Source organism: Zalophus californianus, chromosome 7 (assembly GCF_009762305.2).
Source record: "Zalophus californianus isolate mZalCal1 chromosome 7, mZalCal1.pri.v2, whole genome shotgun sequence".
In the NCBI taxonomy this organism is placed as follows: Eukaryota; Metazoa; Chordata; class Mammalia; order Carnivora; family Otariidae; genus Zalophus; species Zalophus californianus.
The window spans coordinates 84,172,942-84,198,831 of record NC_045601.1 but is presented as its reverse complement, the minus strand read 5'-3'; the positions used below and the strand labels follow the sequence as shown (position 1 = coordinate 84,198,831).

The 25,890-nt window shown below is 33.6% G+C and overlaps 1 protein-coding gene across 50 annotated transcripts in view; it reads left to right on the top strand.

The window, feature by feature from the left end:
• Positions 1 to 25,890, top strand: part of RIMS1 (regulating synaptic membrane exocytosis 1) — a 489,882-nt gene that overhangs the window by 355,060 nt on the left and 108,932 nt on the right. For 12 of the 50 annotated variants that reach the window (XM_027601790.1, XM_027601798.1, XM_027601792.1 and 9 more), the window contains 4 exons: positions 6,265 to 6,336; positions 12,165 to 12,347; positions 13,436 to 13,548; positions 17,525 to 17,554. In XM_027601790.1, the coding sequence (XP_027457591.1) occupies positions 6,265 to 6,336; positions 12,165 to 12,347; positions 13,436 to 13,548; positions 17,525 to 17,554 (398 nt within the window). The remainder of the gene's footprint in view (positions 1 to 6,264; positions 6,337 to 12,164; positions 12,348 to 13,435; positions 13,549 to 17,524; positions 17,555 to 25,890) is intronic. The other 38 variants (XM_027601817.1, XM_027601838.1, XM_027601836.1 and 35 more) reach the window with 5 other exon arrangements.

Below are 25,890 nucleotides of genomic sequence, written 5' to 3'. Positions count from 1 at the left end.
AATTGTTGTTATCTAATTCTACTTTAAACTATTCTTGGCATAAATTCTTTTTCAGGAAAATGCAGTATTTCTTATTTGGTAATTTTTGAGATGTATCTTAACACTTCATTAGCTAGAAGTTACAAACTCCAATGTGTGATTGAGAATATTTTTGTATCATTATACATGACATCTTTAAGGTGTGTGACTTAAAAAAAATACTAAAAATATTTGATGAAAATAACCCTATTTTCCAGGACTTTAAATTATTGGCAACAAGTAAATTATTGGAACAAGTAAAGCATCGCACTGTGTTAAAGATTTATTCCTGAGTCACTAAAGTAGGTCGTATTGCTTTTGTAAATGATCATGTTTGTATAGTTTCCCACACTTGTCACTTAGTAGCAGCTACTTGCCTATTAGAATCTCTGACCAAAAGTGTCAAGTGGTTTCCTCTGATTCAAACTGAATGAATATTCTTTCTCCATTAAAAATATTTCTGGAATAAAGGGATCACCTACTTTTTTACTTCCAGAGTTCATGGCAATTGCCAGAGTGATGCACAGTTAAGGTAGAACATTTATAAATTCAGTATGTTACTTACCATTTTTATTTGCTTCATAGCATCTTTTGTTATCTGTGCTTTTCAAAAATGTTCTTTATTTGAATGAGTGAAATATACTCATCCACTAAAATACTTAAGTCTGTTTAATGGCTATAGTCATATGCATAAATATCAATACTGTACAAAAGGGTACATGCATCATAATTGCATGTAGCCATCTTCACTGCATATGAACATTTCTTACTTAGGTAGATTCTATTCAAATATAATGTTTTCTTCCTAAACTTATGAAGAGACAAGATGATATAGATTTGCATTCCACATTAAGCCGTCTAGGTAGTTAACCAGCATATATACAGATATTTTCTTATAATATCAGTGTTAATTCTAATTAAATTAAAACGTAGATTTTTGTTACATTTTCCTCACAACAGAACATACTGTATTTTCATTTTATTATAAAATATCCTTAAATAAGGGTGCCTGGATGCTGCAGTTGGTTGAGTGTCTGATTCTTGGTTCAGTTTGTGATCTCAGGGTCGGGAAGTGGAGCCCCACGTTGGGCTCCCCGCCCCAGCACCCGAGTGTGCTTAAGACTCTCTCCCTCTCGGCTCCGCCCCCACCACGTGCGTGCGCTCTCTCTCTCTCAAACAAAAAAATAAATCTTTAAAATAAAATAGCTTAAGTAATACTACTATTTTATTAACATATTAATTTTAGACTTTAATAGAATTGTAATACCTTCAGAAAAGCTGTATTTACCAATGTCTTCAGGGAATTGCTCTAATTGAATTTAGTTACTGAAGAGGAAAGGAAATTAGCACAGAAATAGATTTTAACAATTACCTCTCTTCATTAGTACATTTTATGAATCTTCACATTTAAATTAATAGAACAATAATTGAAAATGGAGCTTCAAAAAAATAGATTTAATTAAGAACACTCCCACTTCTCTGATTATTACTCTTGCTTTGATTTAATAATAAAATAATTGTTATACCTCCATTTGAATGTAGCTTTATAACTTTTAAAGAATTCCACTTGTGCCCTGTGAACTAAGGATCATAAGGCCAAAACCATACAACTATTAAGTTGTGAAGTGAAGAGAAAGTTCAGTACTTCTGATTCGTGCATGTCTAGACCAAAGAAACATTCTTTATGAATAATAAAATGATAAAGATTTTTAATAGAACAAAACATGTTAAAACCCAAAATAAGTAAGACATAATGGAAACACTATAACTCTGTTTTGTTCACTTCTCTCCAGGGGTCCCTCCAATAAATGTCAAATCATTCAAGTCACTGGATGGCAGAGTGGGCAGAGAACCTAAGGACATGAAGACATGATGGTGGTGTCCTCACCAAATAATTAAGGCCCCTATTACCTTGGATAAGCCACTTAAACCTTATGGGATTCTGTTTCCTCATCTGTAAATTTAGTTAGTTGTAGGTGGACTAGCTGATTTCTCATGTCCCTTTAAGAATAAAATTGTGTCTATGCTGCCTTGTTGCAACATGATAAGCATATATTGGACTAATAATGACTGACACTTCATGATGCAAAAGGCAATAACCAAATGCCATTTTTAATTTATGATATTTGATATTTTACTGAAGCCCAGAAAACAATGAAAAATGCTATTTCTAAATTTACTTGATTGGATATAAAGTGAATTTTATAACCCTAGTTAGTTTTTTACTTATTGTAATTTTTTAAACCCTCAAATTACAGGATAATATTCAAAATAATTACTTTTTTAACCATGCATTTAATAAATACTTATGAGCAGCTACCATGTGCTAGGAGTTGATGTTACAGTGATAACTCTGACGCCATTCCTGATCACAAGGAACTTAGAGTCATGTAAGGTAGAATGTAGTTCATTTCACTATGATCCATTTTATGATCATATGGTCAATAGTTTCAATAGTATAGTAGTGCATAAATATAGGTTGATTGTTCTAATCTTTCCTATTTCACATATCACAAGCCTCTATTCTAAGAAACAGCTGTGTTTAAAATGTATATTCATAGCTGTAACCGGATTTGGAGTGGAAAAGACATTAGAACTTTCTATTCTGTATTCTTGGTTTACACTGAATTATTACAATTAAGTGTATTTAATTTTAACTCAATTTGAAGATCCTTTTAAAGTGGTTAAAAAGAATTTTAAAGACCTATGCTTTGTAGAAATCTTTAGATGAATCTTCAAAAAAAGCAAGTTTCTATAGCATTTCTAGAGAAGAAAAGAGGTCATTCTTAACAAGAGGGTTAAAAACAGAAATAAAAATTTAGATGTATGAACTTCTGCATGAATTATTGTCATCCAGTTATGGAGCACTGACTGAGCTTGGCACTGCTATAGATGAATAAAAGCCTTTACCTTTAAGAAACAAATATGTGTTATTATCCGTTTAAGTAATACTTTCATAGCACTTACTGCCAGCTAGTTCTGAGTGATGCCAAAACCACTACAAACCCTTGTTCTCCGTAATGTCACAAAAACTATAACACAAATACTGAGTGATACTGAAATAGAATTGGCAAACTTGTGATGGGATAGTATTCTCTCCACTTCACAGGTCAGAACAAAAAACACAAAACCAAGGCACAGAGTGGTTAAGTAGCTTGACTAAAATCACCCCACTAGACAGAAACAGGTAGTTAAACCCAGACAGGCTGAGTCCACAGTCCATGCTTTGAACTATTGTGCTCCAGCGTCTGGAATTTCTGCTACAGATGCCGGTGTTCACTGCTGTTGAGATTGTGGAGTCTTCTTTCACCTCATGGTTTCAACTGTAATGACTTTGTGAATTAGAGTAAATTATTGACTCTCTCTAAGCCTCAATCTTTTTGTTTTTATGAGGCATAAAAAAGTAGTACCCACCTCGTGAGATTGGTGAGATTAGATGAGTTAGTGCAGGTAAAGCGATCCTGCAAACACACAGCAAGCTCTCAGTGAATGTTAGCTACCGTTGGGATCGGTATCATCTTTGTCATCACCCTCATTATGGATTCTTGTGATAAGCAGTCTAGCATATGAGCGTATTATATTGGAGGGATGAGAAGAGGAGAGAGAGTTGAAAGTTTTACAGAGGTAAAATCTCAATTGAATCTAGAAAGAGTAATAGAAATTAGTAGGGATAGAAACAAAAGCACACAAGTTCTACAAGATGCCCATAAACCCTTTCGTTGTGCAGTCCTAGAAAGTTTGTACAAGTCTACAGGACTCTACATGTCTGTCACCACCACCCCCTCCCCCATCACCAAACTTGTCATCTGACTCTTCCCTCTCAGCACTTCCCTTTCCGGTCTCCTTACTTTGCTTGAACATACCAGGCACACACCTGCCTTAGGGCCTATGCACTTGCTGTTTCATTTTCCTGAGATACATTTTCCATGAGATATATAGGTGGCTAACTCCCTCCTCACCTGATGTCGCCTATTCCGTGAATCCTTCCCTGATCGCCCTACTGAAAATGGCAATCTGCGTCTGCCCCCAAATCCCACCCTCACACACATTTCTGATCCTCCTGGCCTGGTGTACTTTTTGTTGTTGCTAGCATATTTCACCTTCGATTATACTATATAATTTACCTGTTGAAGGCTTTTTGTTGTTGCTGTGTATTGTTCATCTCCTACAGATAAAATGTAAATTGCTTAGAGGCAGAAATCTTTTTTTTTTCCCCACAGACATATGCCAAGCACCTAGAACAGTCTGGCATATATATATACATGTTCAACAAATACTTGTTGAATGAATAAATGAGTGAAAACCTTTATGACAGGGAGTTTCATGAATTGGCCTAAAACTCTGCTCTCATTCTGCTGAATATGAGAAAAGGAACATTTGTCCTCCCAGTCCCTGAGCCCTCTTGGGACAAAGCATCAATTTCCCATAATGGTGTATTTTTATTTTGAGCTCAGATGCCTACTGGGCCTCCAGCAACTCCTCCTGCTATGCATTTGCCTTCCTTCCTTTTGCTTTAGGAGGTCTCCCATCGATTTCAGGCATGTGCAGTGTACTTCTCTACTCTTCCACACACTACAGTGCCCTCTCCTCATCACAGGATCAACAAAGTAAATAAGAATATCAGAGATATTCCTTTAATATGAGACATGTCTCTTACTGCTTTCCAAGGCCTACCCCATATTTCATAGTTTCTTCCCTTCTTGAGCAAGGGTGCAACCCCAAGGGCATACATCAGAACCGACTCCATCCCTTCTCTCTGCTGACAGTACGTGAGAGAAACAGGTTAGGAGCCAGACATACTTACATTCTTATCCCAGCTCTGCTTCTTACTGACGGGGTGGCCTTGTCCAGAGCCTGTTTCCTCATCTTTGACATAAAGGTGATACCTGAAAGGATTCTCATGAAAGTTAGTAAGTCAGTGCCTCCCTCAGTACCTGTCCTAGAGTTACCCTTCAATATATCCTCTTTTCCAACAAGGCAAGGAAAGTGGTAAGTGAGAGATGTTTCTCTCTGCTGCGTCAACCCTTTTTTCATCCCTCAGAAGTGAGACGTCATGGTAACAGAAGGCCCAAGGACACATAGCTGAAACCCTGAATTGGAAGGGCAACAAGGGTGAACCCAGTTTTTGGCAATAGCAAAAGAGATGGGGGAGACAGGAGCAGTCCCACAAGTCTGTATACCCTGTGAAGGTGGGCTTCATACTTTGAGGTGTATTTCTAGTGGGCCTGACAGCAGGGCTTGGCATATAGGAGACACTTTGATTATCTGGCATTAGTAAGGACTGACAGTTGTCTCTGTTGTTGGAAGGAAGGGATATCAGGAAAGAAAAATAAGCATAAATTGTAAAGAATCAACTATTGAGAGAAAAATATACAATTATCAAGGTTAAAATACGTTACTTTCGATGGTTTCAATGGGATATTTTAAAATAAGTTTTAGTTTCTTGACCACGATATTTTACATTTATTTCAAATATATAGTAGGCGAGACACATTTTAAGTCAAATAGGAATATGTAAGCTGCTGCTTAGGGAGGTAAGCTCTCTATATAAACATTTCTTTGGGAAAACACATTTCAAGTTCCAAATGCTCAGTATATATATGTATATGCTTCTGAAACGTAGAGTAAATTGAGAACTTTATTCTTTGATTTGTGATCTGTAATTAGCTTTTTAAAATTCTCCATGGTTACAAAAGCATGTTTATAATAACTTTGGAAATAATTTTAATACTTGATTTAAAATGATTATGTGAAGCATATTTCACTTGGGATTTTTCTTCTCATATTTTGTGGGGGAAGAATAACAAACAACAAATCCTTGCAGCACTCTCTTTCAACTTGTAAACACAGAGGGCAAGTCCCCCCTTTTTAGTCTTTCAGCACCTAAACCATTGCTGTCATCACATCCATCCTCACTACATTGCTGCCCTGGACTTGTTTACTCATTAGGCGAGGCAAAGTTGCTCAGCAGGGGTCCATACTAAATCATTCCTGCAGACAAACCTGTCTAGACTAAGGGAGTCCCAGCTTCTTGTGTCTCCTATTGGGCAACTTGTGTCTTCCACCCAGCACCACTTCTGATTTTAATTTATTATCATTTGTTTTTATTTTAAAAAGCACTGATTGACAAAACCATCTAAGTAAGATAGTTGTCATTTCTCATGTCTATTGCTTTTATCATTGTATGAAATTACTGTAGCTTTATTCCTCATATATTTTGTATTTCTTTAACATTTCATTCCACAGGCACTCCAGAAAGTCTGAGAGATCTAGCATCCAAAAACAGACTAGGAAAGGCACTGCCTCTGATGCAGAAAGGTAGGCTTGGTGTTGTGCTGTGTGGCCATCTTCTATTTCAGCTGATAAATTCAGGGGTGCCTTAACTCTCATTTTACATGATCAGTTGTTAAACATAGCCTGTGATGTTTAAAGACATTCATGTAAATAGGTCTCCTATATAGGAATAACCTCAAGAAACAAGAGAAGGGTAATTTGAAGGTGGCCCTTAAATCGTAGGGTTTAAGGAAAATCTCGTATATTATTTCTCTTAGTGATCACGCTGATCACTAAAGAGGACCAAATCTGTGCTAGGACATTAATGTTTTGTTTCTGAGATTATTTAAGTGTTAATCAATGAATATAATACTTGGAATATGCAATTATTTTGAGTGTTATTTATCTGAATGATGTCATCTTTTAAATCTCTTTTCTGCAAATAGATCTAAGATTCTACTTGTATATGAAAGATATTTGTTGAGTTAATGTAAAAATTAAAGGAATTACTGACCTTTCTTTGCAATTCATCCAACTTTACAATTTTTTAAATATTTTTAAGTGTAGATATTAACACTTTATTTTACATAGTTGTAAAAAACACCTAATGTTCCATTAACATATTATTCATTCATCCAAAAAAGCATTGAGAACATGCAGGGGGACAAAGATGTAAATGAAAAAATGCATTGAAGCCTTATAGCTGTTACTATAAAGGTATACACAAGATACAGTGAAAACATGGGGAAAAGTGGAGTACAGAAAGGAGATACCTCCTAAAAGGTGTCACCTGAGTGAAATCCAGATACATAAAAGTAGGTGTGAAGAAAATACTCCATGAGAAAGAAAAAAATATGAGAAAACACTGAGGCTTAAAACCTGGAGAAATCCCTAGATGGTATGTTACACATGACCTTGTGGACTATTTAACAGAAATTCAGCTTCTGTTTTATACATCCATGAGCCATTGATGGGCTTGAGACATGAGAAGCTGATGATGGGCTTTGAGTTCCAAAATTATAGATCACTAAAACATTTTGGAAGGTTGATTGAAAGATCCAAGGGCAGATGCAAGACACCACTAGGCTGCCACAATAGCCTTGATTGAGATAAACTCTGGACAGTTCAATAATTCATTTAAAAGATATGTGCCAAGCTATGTGCTAAGTTCAAGGAATAAAATAGTGAACAGCAAAAGAGGAAAGCTTCCCAGGAGATATTACTTCTGAGTTGAGATCAAAAAAATAAGTAGCTACTAGCTACATGAATGGGTGTGGATAAAGAGAAGGTAGAACTTATTCCTAGCTAATATCTATGGAGATATTGACTGTTTAGAGAATCTAATTTACAATAGAATGAGGATTTAGAGAATTCAAAAACTGTTGAATAGAAATTCAGTTTTACAAAGGAGCTAGGCTTTGAGAAAGGAAATGAAGAACAAAGTTCTAGTACTTTAGATAGATAGATAGATAGCCTATAATGAAACAGTATTGATTATGTTTCCACTTACATATTCTTTAATGTCAGCTCAGTTAACTGCAGTTTCTTTACTAGCATTATAAATGACTTAAGTTCCTTAGACAAGTTTTTAATCATCAGCCATCATTCACTGCCCCTCTGCCTCAAAGACAGACATAATTTCAATTACTTTGACATGATTGAAAATTTTCCTCAAAGTCATTTATTTTTATTCCATTCAGGCTTTAATTCATTTAACAGTTACTAGTTGAGTGACTACCATGTGAGGTTTTATTTAGGATATATCAGTGAACAAGTCTTTTTGATGATAAGATACTGTTTTTTATAAAATGCTAGATGATTGTAGAATCAACTGATGGTGCTTAACTACAAATGAGTAATATTTGGGCATTTCCTCTACAGCACTGAAACTTGTCTGTAGATAAACACAAATCCTCCATCTCTCCAAAATGAATAGCAAGAATTTGATTGATTTCCAGTCTCAAAAGTTTGCTGCTTAAGGACCATATTCATATTACTCATGCTTTATTTACTTTGCTAATAGGTTTTAATATAGAAAACTCAAACCTTTTAAGTGTGTAGATTTGTTTGATTATAATTAAAGCTCTCCATTGATTTGTATTAGAGTGTAAATTGTATGCCTGGTTTTTAAGTGAATTGTTGAATAACTAGTTATAAAAGAAGAATTGGCCTGGATTTTCTAAGTTTGTGTTAGCTCTTATTTCTTCTTTCTTTATTTTTTTTCTTTGTAATTATAATTTATTGACTTAGAAGATACCTTGAGTTGACATCTAACTACAGGTGAATTGAGATTACAGTATGAATGCTTTGAACACTGATTCGAGGTCTTTGGGAAGTTAACAACATACTCAAAGGATTCATACCACACAGTCACCCCTTGGCTTCTGGCAAAATATGCTATTTAATGGTCATCATTTTGAAGGCCCTTTGTTGGCCTTAACAAATTTGGCCTTATGGGAAATAGTGTTGTAAGAAAATATTTTGAAAGATATGGTGACCAGTTATAGGCAGAAGACAAGCAGAACTCATGTCCAAGTTTTGTGCCTAGCATTTAAGGCAGTGTTTTTCATTCTCTTGGGAAGCTCCTTAATAAAAGTCTGACTCGTCACTCTCATATGAATTCAGCTATATGACCTGCTAGCACCATTTCTCCTTTATACTCTAGTGACTTTTCTTTTTGTGGAACCTATCCTCTGCAACCTATCTAGGGGATGTTTTGTCAGGACTAGTATTTAGAATTAACCGATTCTAAAAGGAAAGCTTCCCAACAGATACGCCTTTTATGTTGTGCTGGTGCTATTGGAAAGGGAATGTGTGGGCCCGTAATGGCCATTACAAGGGGAACCATTTTGAACAGTTGACCTTAAATACCACGTGCATGTCCATCCTTTAACAAGCCATTAAAAAAAAGAATTATATTTTTAAGCTGCATTAGAAGAAATTTACTATTGCAACAATAGATATGTCTGACTAACAGCCTCAGATTTTGGTGAGAAATGTGTTTTACTTAAGGTGAAGTCAAAACACTAGTCTTAGGTTAAGAGAGTAGGCATAGATTAGACTTAGATACATATTTGGAGATGGTGAACTAGCCTCAGGCATACTTAGGTTTGAATTAGAATTTTGCTCTAGAAGCCTTATTTTTTGTTTAAAAAATTATGGGATATTTATAGATCTATAAAATGGAATATGTATTCATTAAATGCCATTTCCCATACATTTTATACCTACAAACTCTCGGGAGACAGTTCTGTTAAATCTTGTCAAACAGTTTGATATTTGGATATATATTTAGATTTTGTTTAAAAGATTAACAGTATATCCCAGGATTTGTCATTTTTCCATCTTGTGATATGGAAACAAATCCTGTCTCAATGGGCAGCACAGGGAGCAATTGTTGGCGCTCAGTAGGTTGTGTGGATCCTGCCTTTACCACACGTTAGCTCTTTGTCTTTTTACAAGTCACTCTATGATCCTCAGTTTTTCTGTCTGTAAAATATGAATAATGATATTTCTCAGACTTGTAAGAATATCAAAAAAAGAACATACATGTGTATGTATGTGTGTACATATATGCAAACGTGCATGCACGTGTCCATATATACACAGACATTCCGTGCCTGGCTCCATATTGATGCTCAGTAAAGAATAGTTGTTCCTGTCGTTTTACTTATCCCCCATGCACTCCTTGTTCCATTCTCTAATATGGTTGTTCCTCATCTCTTCCATTCTTGCATCCTTATGTTCTTAGCACATCCCATTCCATTGAAAACATCAAGGCTCGACAGCCTGGATTCTCAACATTTCCCTCCTGTACCTCAGAATTTCTTGATTGATTAGCCTTCTCTCTAGTCTGAAATGAACTGCACTTGGTTCCATTATCTCTCATCTCCAAAACCTTGCTCTTTTCAAAGGTCCGCATTTTCACTCTCCTCAGTTTTCCTTCCTGTAATTCAGATGTACTGCTACCCTCCTCTCTCTTCCTCAGGCAGAGTGGTTTTTGATGCCACCCCTTTGGTCTGTGCTTCATACTTGTGGTTCGGCTGGCAGCAGGGACTGTTTTCTATTGAGGGACTTTTAGTTCATGTCAAAGAAGAAACAGATCTAGTGCTAAATAGTGCACCTTCAGCACTACACAAGCTGTTCTCAGACCCTGTAAGCCTGTGGCTTTGGAGATGGGAACAGTAAGTCATGGAGTCTCGATCTGTATAATACCTAGAAAGCCGTTTATTTGTCTACAAAATTGCTTTTTATATCTTTGCCATTCAGTTTGGTGCCATATAAGGTCCACCTAAATTACTCATATTTCAAGTCACATTTAAGTAGTCCTTTTAGTGCTTATGAATTGTATTAAGGAATGAAGTAAGATTTTAGTGAAATTGAAATGAAATTTCTCAGTGCTAGGGTGAAAACTGTTATTCACTTTTTAGACCACACTAAGAAAGTCTGTTTTGAACAAGGATGGCTTGAAGTTTATTCTCATAATAATGGCTTTTAAAGAGTAATAGATAAATACTCTTCCTTTACCAAAGGAAAGGACTTGATCATGCAGTCCTTCCCATATAATTTATTTCTATAGAGTTGTTTTGTGAAAAGTCAATTGAGAATGAATGAACAGTCTTAGTATGTATTGTTAGTTCTTTTTTCTTTTAATTTGGAAATTGAGACAACAGTCCAGGTTTCGGGATTTGCATTAGGGCCTGATAAAGCATTAATCCATAGGTCAAGAAGATAAAAATGCACATTTGTTAAAGTTTTAAGTTGTACTTTTTTCCCATTTTATTGTTCTGAAATAGAGGAGAGACCCTGAATTAAAATAATTATAGCTGTGAAAATCATTTTATTTCAAAGAAAAATTGTCAGTCTGAATACAAGTTGAATAAAATCTCTATAATTAATGTACTTCTGGTGATCAATATGTGCTCTTTACTCTTACACTTCAAATCACTTGATAAGTGGGTTTATAGCATTGTTTCAAAAAGGATGAGGTATTATTTCTTTGCTTCTGTCACTGTAAAAAAATAATCCATATTGGGTATTTTAAACATTCATTTTATTTAAAATATATACTGAAATGATTAAAAAAAGGCAAAAGCATGTATCTGTTTTAAGATACATATCAGTTTTTAATTCTTAATCCTTAATTCATAAATTCACTTCATAATAATTTTTAACCCTATATTATGGTAACTTTCAGTATATGGACAAGTATCTTTTCAGACTTTTTTTTTAATCTTAGAAGATATGTTATTATGCATACATCAGCCATTTGTATTTAGTCAGTTCAATAATGAAACATACTCCATCCTATTGTATCATTTAAATTTGTTGGTCTGCTTAAATTAACCTCAGAAGACATCTTCCTTTTGCAGCCTACTTGGAATAAACTTCCTATTGCTGATTAAAATTATGAACATTGTAAAAATATACACAGAGTCCTACAGAGCACTATTTCTTCTTGAAGGCAAGTGCTTGAAGTATCGCCGTATTTGTTATTGTAATCATATTTATTCATTCAGTCAAGGTATCTGTATTGAGTTCTTGCTCTCTGCACAGCTGAATTCTAGGCACTAGAGATGCAGCTCAGTAAAAACCAAGAGACAGAAGTCTCTGCCCTTGTACAACTTAACAAGAGGTTTATTACATTGGAGGAATCTGGGTTAGCCCTCTAAAAACCACATGGCATGTACATTTGCAATAACTTGTCAGTTTCCTTTGAATTCCATTTCAGTGATTGCATGATGATGGGTTTCTTCTGGTTTTTAAAGTCGCTGCCTTGTAAGAGTAACCAGGTTTTCCTTGGACAAATGTGTTGGTATCAAACTTAATGTGAACCTGCTGACTGAAGATCTTTTTTGGCCCTAATGTTTTAGGGTTCTCCCACCATGCCTTTCTAGAAGGGGATACGCAGCCCTAAGAGCGACTGATCAGCCAGTCCTTAGGGGAAAACATCCCGCTCGCTCAAGGTCGAGTGAGCACTCTAGTGTCAGAACACTGTGTTCTACCCACCACCTTGCCCCCGGAGGTTCGGCGCCACCTTCTCCGCTTCTGACAAGGTCGCTATTCAGTGTCCAGCCCAGCATTCATGTTCTGCCTCCGGGTGTTGGTGTGGTGTTGTACTTTCCTGAGCACTTGATGCTTTCACTCATTATGACACCATAATTTTTAATCCTTTCTTTGTGGCACTTAAACCTCTCCCACATCCTCTATTACTTGCATCTATCTTCACTGTGCTGATAGTAGTCTGTAGTTCCTGCCAGTTAGCTATCATTGAAAATGAAATTTGGCTGTGTTATGTCCTTCCATCTGTTTGTGGCATATTCATATAGATATATTTTTTGATTATGTAAAATTCTTTATGAGAAATTACCTGGAAAATTCAATGTATATTTGCTTTAAAAAGTATTAGAGAAAATTTTTTACAAAAATCTTTTGTATGTGTTCAGTAAAATCTTAAGAGTGTTTGAAAGTTTTTTAGTTTAAAAAAAAAAATTGAATGCCAGCAGATGGAGGTCCGCTTACTCCTGTGCAGTAGTAATGTATCTGCACGCTTCTCAAATTTAGATTTTAATTTCAATCCTTGGACCAGTATATTTTATAGCATGTACCCAAGGTTATTTTTTTTAAATATCTGTCAAGGTTTTTCCTATTTAAAAATAAACAAGTGAATGGTAATTTATAAAAGTCTACAGCTAGAACTATTCTAATCACTTACAAATAATTCTAGATATAAATATTGACTTAATAGTGACAATTTAGGCAACAGCCTTTTTTAACTAATCTGTCTACATTGTTGGGATTCAGAGGCTGTAAGTAGATAGATTTGGTTCAGCACTACCCAAAATGGATAACTTAATGAAAAGCCACAGTTTCATAGTGAGTTAATTCAAAGAAGTGAGTCTGATTTTACTCAGTTCAGGAATTCATTACACAGAACTATGTGTGACAGACCTTACCCTGTCTCTCTTAGTCCCTTTTTATAGTATTTCTTTTATCCATATCATCAAAAGCATTTGATTTTGTTTCCAAAGGCTGAGTGAGGAGATTTATGTCTGTTTTAATAGTAACAGGAAGAGGGGAAAGGTATTTGTCAGGTCCTCTTGGAGTTTCACCATTTCATTCCCCCTCTGTTTTTTGCCCACAGAATGCACAGACAAGCAAGTCCAACCCATCTTCCTCCTGCAGACACATCCTTCAGCAATCGGAGGGGACGACAGCTCCCACAGGTGCCAGTGAGAAGCGGCAGTATAGAACAAGGTATCCAATAAAGAAAGATCATTGTCCAAAAACCCTGGATTTGAGAACCACCTCTTTTTATACACCTTTTATTAAATGAATAATACTTTATGTAGTTTACTGAATCCTAAGATTTTGTGTCTTAGGATTTTATTCCCAGAACCAAGTTATAGTGGTTCATGGCATATACTCTGTTTTTGCTGAGTGAGTGAATGAATGAATTTTAGATTGTCAATTAGGAGAACGAATTGAACCCTAGAAACACCTTTTTTCAGAGGGACCAAAAAAAGAAAATACAGTTTTTAAACTCTCAGTAAAATAGGGCATTTTATGTGTTAGAAGAAGGTTTATTTAAGCTTATTTTTAAAATACTTTTAAACAAGCATTTGATCATATTGAAGTCCTTACCAGTATTTTTAATTTTAACTTACTTGCAATATCCTGGTTTTTTTATATAAGTCTTATGAAGAAAGAATAACTTCGAGCACACATTTTAGTGTTTTGGTTTTTTTTTTTAACAATTCATGTTACTTACAGGTTCTCTTATTTTAAGCACATACACACTATGTTTATTTTCTTAGAAAGAGAGTGAGAGAGACTGAGAGAGAGAGAGGAGACTTTTGATAATGGAAATTAAATTCCCTAAACTATCTGGGCTAGATTATTTCAATACTGGATTAAAATAGTTACTGTTTTTTTTCATGTGACCCAAGGTCTATCCCATTTCTTAGTAGGTGAAAAGATTTATCAGTATATGTTATCACACAAGTATTATCAGAGATCCATCCGTTAAGTAAAGTACTGAAATAATTTTTAATTTGGGGTTATAATATAAATACAGAGGACTTGTATTTAAAATGTGTGTTCAAAATCATCATCCCCATAAAACAACTAAAAGGTTAACATTTTGAATTTTTTCAACAGTGTTGGTTGTTGCTGATGTGAAATTTTGTATTTCATTCTATATTGAGGGAGCTGCATACGTGTTTTACTTAATTGAAGTAATTTACTGAATGTATCACTTAAATGTTGTTTTACTTAATTGAAGTAATTTACTGAATGTATCACTTAAATGTATCAGAGAAATATCACAGAAATGATCTAAGAAGATAAAGACATTGTTTCAAAGACTCATATGACAGAGGGTATAAACAGAATACTTGGTTTAGAAAAATTAGTGTAGATTTTAAGAAATATCAACTTACTAATAGAGGAATGCTGCTATGGTAAACTCTGGATGTGTATTATTTTTAAAAATTATACGTTTTCATGAAAATGTCATGCTTCAATATTCAGGGTTGTTATAAGAGTATTCATTTAGTTAATAAGGAATCTATGATGCCATGTGAAACTCTGACTTTCTTTTCTAAAATAGCAATTAATTCATTGGAATTCTCAATTCATGTGTTTAACAAACTTTCTTTTCTCTTTTGGGAACATTTTGAGAAGATAATTCATAATTAATGTTTTTAAGACTCTAACAATAGTCCAGATGAAACTGCTTTAAATAAAATTTGGTGTTTCTTTAAATTATCCATTCATGAACTCCTGTTGCACAACTAAAAGAACCACAAATTCTGGAATTTTGCTACAAACTCAGTGGCCATATTTTGCTAAAGATCAATATCCAAAAATCATGTGTTCCTAAAATTCTTTGCATTTCCTCCAGTTGCTAAAACACTCTATAGGTTCAAAAGCATATAAGGGTACTGCATATAACTCTTATATACTGAGATTATAGTCATATTATTTCTATAGAAATAAGAATTGCTTCTATGTAATCAGTTGGATTGTATGCTGGATTTGGGTTTTTAAAAAAAGCTATGTTCTATTGTTAATATCAACATTACTGTTTATGATATTCATATTCACAGTTGTCTTTCAGAGAAATCATCAATTTGTAAGGATTGAATTGAGGTGGGAAGAAAGGAATGACTGAGGATGAAATTGATGGAGTTATTTTGAAATTTAATATAAATACACTAGTCAACACTTTTTGTTATTTGAGGTTCCTGAAATTTATGGTCTCAAGAGTCATATACATGAAACCTTTTTAAGATATGAGAACAAACATGTGTTATTGTATCTTAAGTGTTCTTCCATAATTAAAACAGATCTGGTTTACTTTTGATTTTATTATGTGCTCTGGGACTTTTGGAAAATAATAGTGTCTGCCATCATCATATCATGGATCTGTTTCAAACTGAACAGACATGACATCTTTGTGTGTCCTAAAATATGTTTTTAAAAGTAAACTTTTCATTTGGTTCCTAGATGAGCCAAAATTTAGCACATTAAATTTATGATCGATTTCATTGTTGATTGTAGGGCTATAGAATTTTGGGTTTTTTTCTTTTGATAGTATTTTTTAAACATTTCAGTCTTCCATGAAGTTAATGCTGAATGCATTTCATTTGCAATTAAGCCTCTACTTCTTTCTTTCCAATCTTCTTTTTTGTTGCTGTTGTTTTTTTATTTTTATAAAGGGTAGTTTTACTTTTTTTTTTTTTGAAAAAAAGAACTGAGTTGATGATAAGCAAATATTTCAAATGGTTTAGATTCCTGGATAGTGATGCAACTTCATGATGAAGTTATAAAATAATTTATTCATGCGGTTTCTGGATACAGTTATCTACTTGATTGTTTTTAGGATTTGTGCCAGGATGATTAGATTATTTGACTGGATGCATGTTTTGTTTTCTTTTGTTTTCTGTAATTCAGTTTTACTACTCTGTCTTTGTACCATGGAAGCAATATGTGCTCTTTTAAAGGCAAACACATCCTTTGAAAAGACATTTTTACTTAATTTTTGAAAAAGTTTTTTAAAGTTTCTTTTAAAAATTAAGAATGCTATCCTATTTGCTACATGGAATCTGATTACATTAAAGTATACTTAGAAGAAAAGAAGAGGCGTGATTACAACACAGATTTTGAGATAAAGTAGCCAAAAAAGTAGCCTTACAATTTAGGTAACTATTGGTTTGTGGTAATTGGGCAAAGACTTCTAAGAAATTTCTCTGGTTATATTCCAAAGTTGTATTCCAACATAACCCTTGTGGAGAGTGAAGCTGAAAGCAACATAACTGTTTGCATAAAAATGTTGTATGGTTTTCTGAAACCAACCAAGTGATTTTTTTTTTTTTTTTGTGCTCCCCTGGGTATCTTTTAAAGAAGTATTTAAAAATTATTTGTAAACTAACACTTGGTGTGCCAGCTGTATTTTATGGCTATTATTATATCTGCTACTTAAAACTCTGATGGTACCCCCCCTTCAGAAATATCTAGATAGGCCATTATTTTTCAATAAATAGAGTACAAATAAGGAGGCAGATATAAAGCTTTATGAAATCTCTAAGAATTATAATCTCCAAAGAATAATTTCACTTTGAGATATTTTAATATAATTAATTTGAGAAGGAAGAAAGGATTACTTAAATTAGGGTAATTTTTTCATTGTGGAAAATGTTACTGAATATCTTCACAATGAAAAGAAAATGCCTACTACCTAGTAAAAACTGGAATTCCATTTTTCATGAATTATGTGAAATTTCAATTATCTGAAATGCTATCATTTTTGAAATGATAAGAATGTTTGTTATGAATATTAAAGATGCTTTTTAATACACTTGCAATAAAAAGTCATAATGGATTAAAATTAGAATGTTTTAGAAAAATCGGTGCTGAAATATTTTGCACTTCTTAAAAGGCAAGAAAAAATGCCACACAATACATTTATCAATGCCAAACTTTAATTTCCCAGTGTTTCTGTTTTTTATTTTAAATCTTTAAATTGTTGTATTCATTCTTTCTTTGATTAATTTTAGTACCATATTTGAGGCTTCCTTATAGTTTGTCATTGCAATTTATCATGTCACATTATATGTTGTACATTTTTATTATTCATGCCATTGTGCTAATTCACATTTCCGTGTCTAACTATAAATTTGCTGATTTCTTTCTTTTGTTTCCATCATTATGTGCATTTAATTCATTGAAGAACAAGAAAAATATAACTCTTCCACAAAAGGTAAATATTAATGTAACTTTTTAACCATTTAATATTATTCCTTTTCTTTCATAATATGTGTTATATAACTGTATTTATTGAAATAATGAGAAAAATTATTTAACATAAAGGTAGTTTTCTCCCTGCAATGATTTCGTAGGGCATTTGGTATTAAGTATTTTGTATTATTCACATCGAAGAGGAAAAGAGTAAGAGGGCTTTTGTCTCAGAATTGATCTACAATGACAATTCCTTTTGAAAAATAACATATTTCTTATATGTTTTTGTTTGTTTGTTTGTTTGCATTCCCCTGCTCTCATGTGAAGGGTTGATTCTGACTTTCTGTTCAGGGTAGTATCTGCTGCAAAGGAAGAGAAAAATCCCTGCATCTTCCCTTTTGATAGCAGCAATATTATAGAATGTTTGGCCCCCCACTGCAATCATGCATCTGGGAAACAAGTGCCTAAATGTCACCTTGCTTGGCCTCAGTATTGTTATAACACCCACCAGTTCTGTCTTCCTGAGCGACAGACGAGGAAAACCGCTCAGCCTGTTATGCTGGCACATCGGTGACCTCCTGCCTTACTATCTTTTGGATCACAGTTGATTTTTGGTCTTTGGACTTGAGTTTCAAGTAGATGTATAACTTGTCCTGCTCACATGTGCTGCCCATACCATTTTCTATTCAGTATTACTGTTGGCCTGATAACTAAATATTTGAACATGAGTTTTAGCTTAATAAAATAATATTATTAATAATTAAAAATTAAATAATGCTGTATAGTGTCATAAAAGTACATTTACTCAGTATTTGTGGATTAATAATTGAATTAATTTGTTGGACATAGTAATCCTAAAAATTAGTCCTGAGAGTAGCATCATCCCTTTTTTATGAATGATAAAATTCAGATTCAGAGAGATTAAGAGATTTACCCATTTACACTGCTGATGAATGGTAGACTAAGCCCAGGTGTCTCACTTTTTGACCTCCTGCCACTATACTTTAGTATATCCTATTTTAATAGGCACAAATCCCAAATATATTATCCCTAACTCTTAGTATATTAAGGTATGTGTTATATATCTCAGTATTATAGGGTGAAAATGGAAGGTAATATTCAATTATTTAATTTGAATTTATAAAAATAAATTTATATTCTGGTAAATGCATAGCCTGGCAAAGTGACATGCTAGGCAATAAGTAGACATTAATAAAAAATAAAGTGTTATTCAGTAAGATCAAAATGTCTCGGTCCTTAGATTTTGCACTGATTGCTGGCCATCCTGCATTTTTAATTCAGGTATCAGAAACACAACATTAGATCCAGTGTTTCAAAAATGGCCAATGCATTTGTACTTAGAAGAATTTAGTTGGATTTGCATGATAAATTTTACTATGATAAAAACATTAAAATGTTATATTAGAAATGGGTCATGACATAATTAATTTAGCCAAAAGGAAGAAAAATGTAATAATTCTTCACTAGAGAGATCTTCCATATATATTATTACTAGGCAAAAGCTACAATTAGCTAATCAAAACAAAACAAAATTCATAAGTTGTACAACCTAAAGTCTCTATGAAGTATACACATTTACAGCCTCACTGCAGAGCATGACAGATTGTTACATTTCTACAAGGTCATTGTGTTCTGGCTGAGATGTGTCATCACTCTGCCAAGTCTTCTTTGCACATAGGACATGGATATGCTTCACAGAATGGACCACATGACTGAAAACAGCCAAAGAGGCACATCCCAAAATACATGCAAGCCAGGCAGAGAGCAGAAGAGGATGCTGCACCTCTCTCCTCGGATTTCAGGGAGTATTGCTTAGTCACAAAAAGTTTGAGAAGCCCAGAAAGGATAGAAGCAAGTTCAAGAAATTTCTTTAAAGTCAAATTTTATGTTCACATACCCCATAAAAAAGAAACAGTTTTATTTTGCATAGAAACCCTGCTGCTATGAGCTGATCTCTTCTGGGATGGATTGTATTGGAAAATTAAGTTATTTTAAGTCCTCGCTGGGTAGATGAAGACTGGGACAAGCCATGCCCAGCTGACAGTATAAGCAAGGGGCTCCTTGTGAGAGCTTGTTTTTAATGAATTGTATACAAACTAATGGTCCCGGTTTGTGGAGGACTGAGAGGTTTCCCAAGATGCTAGAACTGGGACACTTCCAGGCAAAGTGGGATGGTTGGTCACCCTAACTGTAGGGGACCAGTATTTTTCAGCATACGTTTGTAAAGCATATGTTCATAAAGCGCATAAACAGAGATGTTAAATACTATTAACACGTTTATGTTAGAATTTATTGAGCACTTATTCTATGTCAGACCTAAGAGTGCTATATATTTATCTCACATTCTTACAACAACCTGAGAGATAACTATTAATATCTTAATTTTCCAACCAAGGAAGCTAAGGCTTTGGGAAGATTAAAAACTCGGCCCTTTATCAGTCATTTGTTTGGTAAGTGGTAGAACAAGGAATTAGACTTGAGCCTCCCTCCAAAGACCTTGTTCTTAACCACTTTTCTCTACACTGACAACACTTATTAGTGCCTACTGTGCATGCAGTACCACATGATTATGGTAACCACACGTGTGCAACTGTAAGGAAGGGATCAGTACCTGTTTCACAGAGAGTCAGGGGGTTAAGCACATTGCCTAAGGTGACAAAGCTGCGGTGCAGCAGAACAGATTTTGAGTCCACAGCCCATGTTCTGCCCCGGGTTGCATGTTACTGTGCCATCTCCCACTTACAACATCTTGGAGGGGCTCACTTAGGGGTCCCACCTCCCCCTAAGGACCCAGCTTTTTACCACTCAACTAAAGCTTCTAATACTTCTAATACCTAGCTTGTCCCTCAAATTACCATGTAATTTGAGAAAATAAAAGCGGTGTGTGAATAAAGATAACACGTTCTCGGGGCTGAAAGTTAACTGAGGAACTATGAATGTTCATAGTACATTATTTATCTTTTACCTCCCTCTTTTATGTTGAAAGCTGAGAGACCATAACATTTTAGACTTCACAAACTGCTTTATAGGCCTATTTTAAATTATTCATTCTGAAAGTAAGCCAATCTTTCCCTCTCTGCTACATTTCTTGGACAGTTTTAAAGAGCCCATGAATGTAGTTTGGGGGCATCGAAATAATGATATAAGAAGATCAAAACAGAACCAGAAATTAAATGATTTCAAGGTGAGAAAAAAATGTTACTATCGTAATAAATTTCTAATTTATATGCCTTTGGATACTATTTCTTAAGTGTGTTAACTTTTTGGGTTTTGGAAGCAATTTTGAATCCTAGCAAAACACATCACATTCTCTTTTATACAAATATGAATTTTCCTTATTATAAAAAATGTATAACTTACACACATGGAGAATGAAAAGCAATTAGAGTTCAGGTTATTAAATGATATGAACAGGAACAAAGAGTAAGTGGCATTTGTTGCTTTTTTGTTTTGCTGTTTCACTAATAAAATCTATAATAATGATTGCAACCAGGCGATAGAGGCTATGTAAGGATTGTCTCTAGTCAACTGTATTTTAAAGTATGAGGTTTCTATAAAAATGCTCATATCAGTTACTTGTACTTTTCTTCCTTAAATGTTGACAAGAACAGTTGGAATACTAAGTTATGCAAAATACAATTTTTTATGGAACTATTAAGCGTTAACCTTCATTAGGTGCAATTCATATAAAAAAGTGAAAAACATGATTTTGATAATTTCTTGTTACCTAAATTATTATATAGATGGTACTTACACATTTACTTTAACAGTATACTGTGGTTGTGAAACATTATAGGAAAAAATCGGGTAACTTAAATCTTTGCTAAAGCAAGTAAACTAATTTGTGTATTCTTCAGAAGCAGCAGCATTTTAACTGTCACTAAGTAGAAAAGGATTTCAGTTTTATTTACCTTTTTATTAGATTCCTATTTAGTAGGTGCATAATAGGCCAGGGATTCATTTCCTGTTATTGTATCATGTTGTGATTTCAAAGATTTAAGTTTCTTTATCTTCCAGGGCTTTGCTTTTCTTGAACACTTATGAATATTTATGAATAGCTATTATGAATAGCTATTCATAAATATTTAGAGCTCCATCAGTAAAAAGTCTAACTTATCCATTTCTTTTTTTGGCCACAAATCCATAAATATAGTGTCATTCTAGCCTTCTCTTTAAACTTTAGAGATGTAGCGAGTGAAGCCGCTCATATAAAACAGTTCAGAACTCATGGTTTCCACCCTGTTTTCCCATTCTGCTGATTCATATGTGGTTATTTATAATAGTATATAGACTTTAAAAACTTCAAAGTATTTAACACATATCATCCAAGGCTTAACTGGCAAGAAATGTCTCATTGAGGGAGAACATCATTACCCCTATCTTCCTGGGATTTGTGGAGAAAGTGTAGAGGAAATAATAAAAGGCAGATTGATGTCTAGCCATGCATAAGCTCTTCGATTTTTTTTCCTTTAATAGCATAAATTTCCCTTGAATATTGTATTTTTAAACAAATTTTAAAATTGGTAAACACTTTTTACAGGAAAAAGGAAAGAGACTGTCAAAAAATTGATATTTAGCAGTTATGCCACATCAAACCTTTCAAGATAGATATTGTTGCCCTTAGTGTAATTGGAAATGAGAACCATGGATAAACATATTGGATATCACTTGGAATAAACAACATGACCCCTCAAGGAATGATTTTATTATCCCCCCAAAGAAGCCTTCCTTACACGGGCTGCTTTTCACGATGACTGTATTCTCAGAAGTGCCTCATAAGGAAAACAGTGCTCCCTCTCAGAATAGAAATACATTTTAAAAAGCTTTTTACCCCTGTGAAACACAAAAGGGCAAAAATGACAGATTCTTTCTTCAAGAGCCTAACTTTCTTACCTGTCAAGTATCTGACTAGTATTTTCAGTGTTACTCTGGCACTTGGCAGTTTTGACACTGAAAGTTATGTCTGGGGTTGGTAATCCTGAGCTTTGTTTTAGACAGTTCAGTGAAAATCAGCATGCTAAAAACAACAGATGGTCTTGTGGTTTGGGCTGCAGTGAGATTTGAGGGATTATATGTACAAATTATCTATTCCGCCTATGTCGATATTCCATTTCAATGATCTATACCAAAACAAAAGTTATTTTCTTTAAAAGCCTTTAAAGGAAAGGTGGTGTTTTCATTTAACATGTTATTTACTTGTGTTTAATGCTTCTCATGCTGGATAGATGTTATCTTTTATTTTTATTGTTCATACTATGATAGCACAATCATTAATGTCTAAGAAAATCATACAAGAGGAAAAGGAAAACAATTTGACACATTTCTGCCCTTGCAAATCGAAATGCATTTTATTCTGGGAAAATGACCCAGAATTTGGGCATTTCTGTGTAGTCAAAATACTCTAAACATTTAATCTTCATGTAGATATACTGTATATGTGTGTGTGGAAGGAAGAGGGCGTTTATTATATCAAAGTTGCTTACTACACTTGCATGACTCCAAAAATAGGATGAACATGCAAGGAATACATTTTTTAATTGAAAAAAAACATGATAATAAATAATAATGTAAAATGCACTGGTGATATTTTCCCCCTTGACATCTATAGTTTTAGCAAGCTGACAAATTTTTAAATGCTGGAAATTAGGTAATAGAGCAAGAGAGAAAGACATTGTAGTTTTCTGTTTTTTGAAAATGTGGAGAAAATACTAATACCCTACTGAAATAATACAAAATCATGAATTACAACCCATGGAAGTTACACTGAGCAGTCCTATCACTTTACAAATAAAAACTCCATAATCAAGAGATGTGTGAGGAATTGATCAAGGCTACACTGATGAACTGGCGAATGATAATGGGTCCAAGATTATACTCTGTGCCTGGTCATTCCCAGTCCTCTTACCATTTTGCCACATTGCTTCCAGATGTATGGAGAATGTTTATACATCTTAACAATCTGTGTTGCTCTAAAGCCTAAAAAACTGTTAGTAAAAACTAGTATTTCATTTTTGAATTTTAAGACATCAACCCATCTTTCTATTCATGTTGTGTATAGTTTATAACGGTTACAAATTCAATTAGCTAATTTTTTTTCATTTTTTATTTCTTTATAATGTCCATGTTTCATAATATTGTTTCTTATGTTTGAGGTGATTTTTTTTAAGTGCTTCAGAGAAGGAAATTTGTTTTACTACTGTTGATAACTCAGGCATCGTAGGTGTTTCATTTATATATTTCATTCTACTTGATGAATTCCAGGTATGTGGTCATTTATCATTGCTCTTCGGAGACATACATTGGAACAAAGATGGGACTCCATTATTACTGAACTCTCATTGTACTACTAAACAGCAAGGAAGTAGAGGCTTAGTCTTTCTATTCCCAAAGTGTGATAGGACTTGGTAGTTGACTTGACAAGCATAGTTATCATGTCCAGACATTATCCTCTGTCACCATTGACATATGTACTAGCCAACCCTGTTACAAAGTAAAATACTTATAATGTTATTACTTTAATATATTTAGTAATATAGAAAGTTTTATTGTTCCTATTCTCCTTTACACTTATGTTTCACCTAGAATACTTGAAAGTATTGGAACGTTTAACAATACATTGTATGGATTTTCTTTTTTGCCTATAAGACAAACATTTGAAGTTCCAAATTCATGTTAATTTGTAGATGCATAGGAAGAAATGAAGATTTAAGGATCTGAGGATCAGAGCAAATTTGTCTTTATATAATTGTAAATTCATGAATAGTATTTTAAATATACTTAAGGATGTATAATGCTTAAATTATAATTATCTTAAATTATACATAACTATAATATTTAAAATATTTTGAAGCAAATCACAAATATCTGTAAGTCAAAGGAATTTCCCAGAAAAAATTACATTCTCTTTGCAGAAGGTGATATACTATAGAAATTTTTCAGTGAGGGTTCACTGAGGGTTAGGGAAGAAGATTTATTAAAGATTCTTAAGCTTTTTATTTTTTTATTATTTCTTAAGTCACTGGCCTCTTTAATAATCTTATGAAAGGTATAGATCTAGAAGAAATGCATGCAGGCACAAACAGTATTTGCAAATGATCTCAGCTTCTTTGTACTTTCATCAAAGATCATCCATACTGTTAGAGTAAGAATTCATAGCAAAGTATGGGACATAAGAAGAGAAACAATTATTTTAGTCTGTCTTTTTAATAATATCTAATACTTTCCATTAGAAAATTATGATAAATTATAGACTTTTAAAACTGTATTTACTTTTCTCACCTTTTCATGCTCCAATCAGAGTCCTTGTTGAGTTTAGAAGAAATGATTTCCTAAGTATGGTTTTAAATTAACCCATAAAATTCTAGTTTTATTCTTTCTTAATTATAATACTGAGTTGATATTTGACATATGTACAAAAATGTCCGAGTTTAAAAATAATAGTGTAAGTGAAGTGAATCTAAAGAAAATAGATAAAATTCAATAAATATTTTTTAGCTAAGTTACTGTCTGCTTTTTAAGAAGCACAGTTTATTCAACATCAGACACAGCATTCAGCTTATAGAAAGACAGAGAAAAATTCCAACTTAAAGAACTTTTGTATAAAATTACAGTGTTAATTGCACCTTCGAGGGAGAGAAGAATTGTTTATTCATATCACTCTATCTGCAGTTATAGCTAAAGCTCAGTCTTAGCAAACATTCTTCTTTTTTTGACTATGTTGTATCTAAGCTATATGTCCATTAAAAGACTAAATGCAATAACATGATAATTAAATTTGTTGTAGAAGATGAGAGGACCTTAACTCTCTACTATATGGCAGTTTTGAAATTAAAAAAAAAAGTTAAAACCCAGAAGTCCCCCAATTTTTAAATTCTTTTTATAACAGAATAGCATTTTAATGATTTTGTTAGTTTACAATGCTACCAACATTCAGGATGCTCCTAAAATGTGAATTTAGTGCTAGGATTTGTGGGAGAATTGAAAAATATTCCATATTTTAGTTTTGCTATTGGCATTAAAAGTGTCAATGCAAAAATTTTAAATGATTATTCTTTTCAAAGTAAGATACTTGAGCTCTCTGGGCTGATGTTAATTTTACTTATACTGGGATACTCGACAGATAACCATAGTCCAAGGATTCAATTCACTTTTAGTCATTACTAAGTATCTGTTATTCTATGTAAATCATGTACATTAATAATCATGTCCTCTGGTTTAAATTTGTGATATTTTATTTTAATTCATATATTTTTCTATTTAGATAAACACACCAATAATTCAGAAATAATGTCATTTCATTTGACAATAGATGGTTTAAACATAAAATGCAAGTAAGCA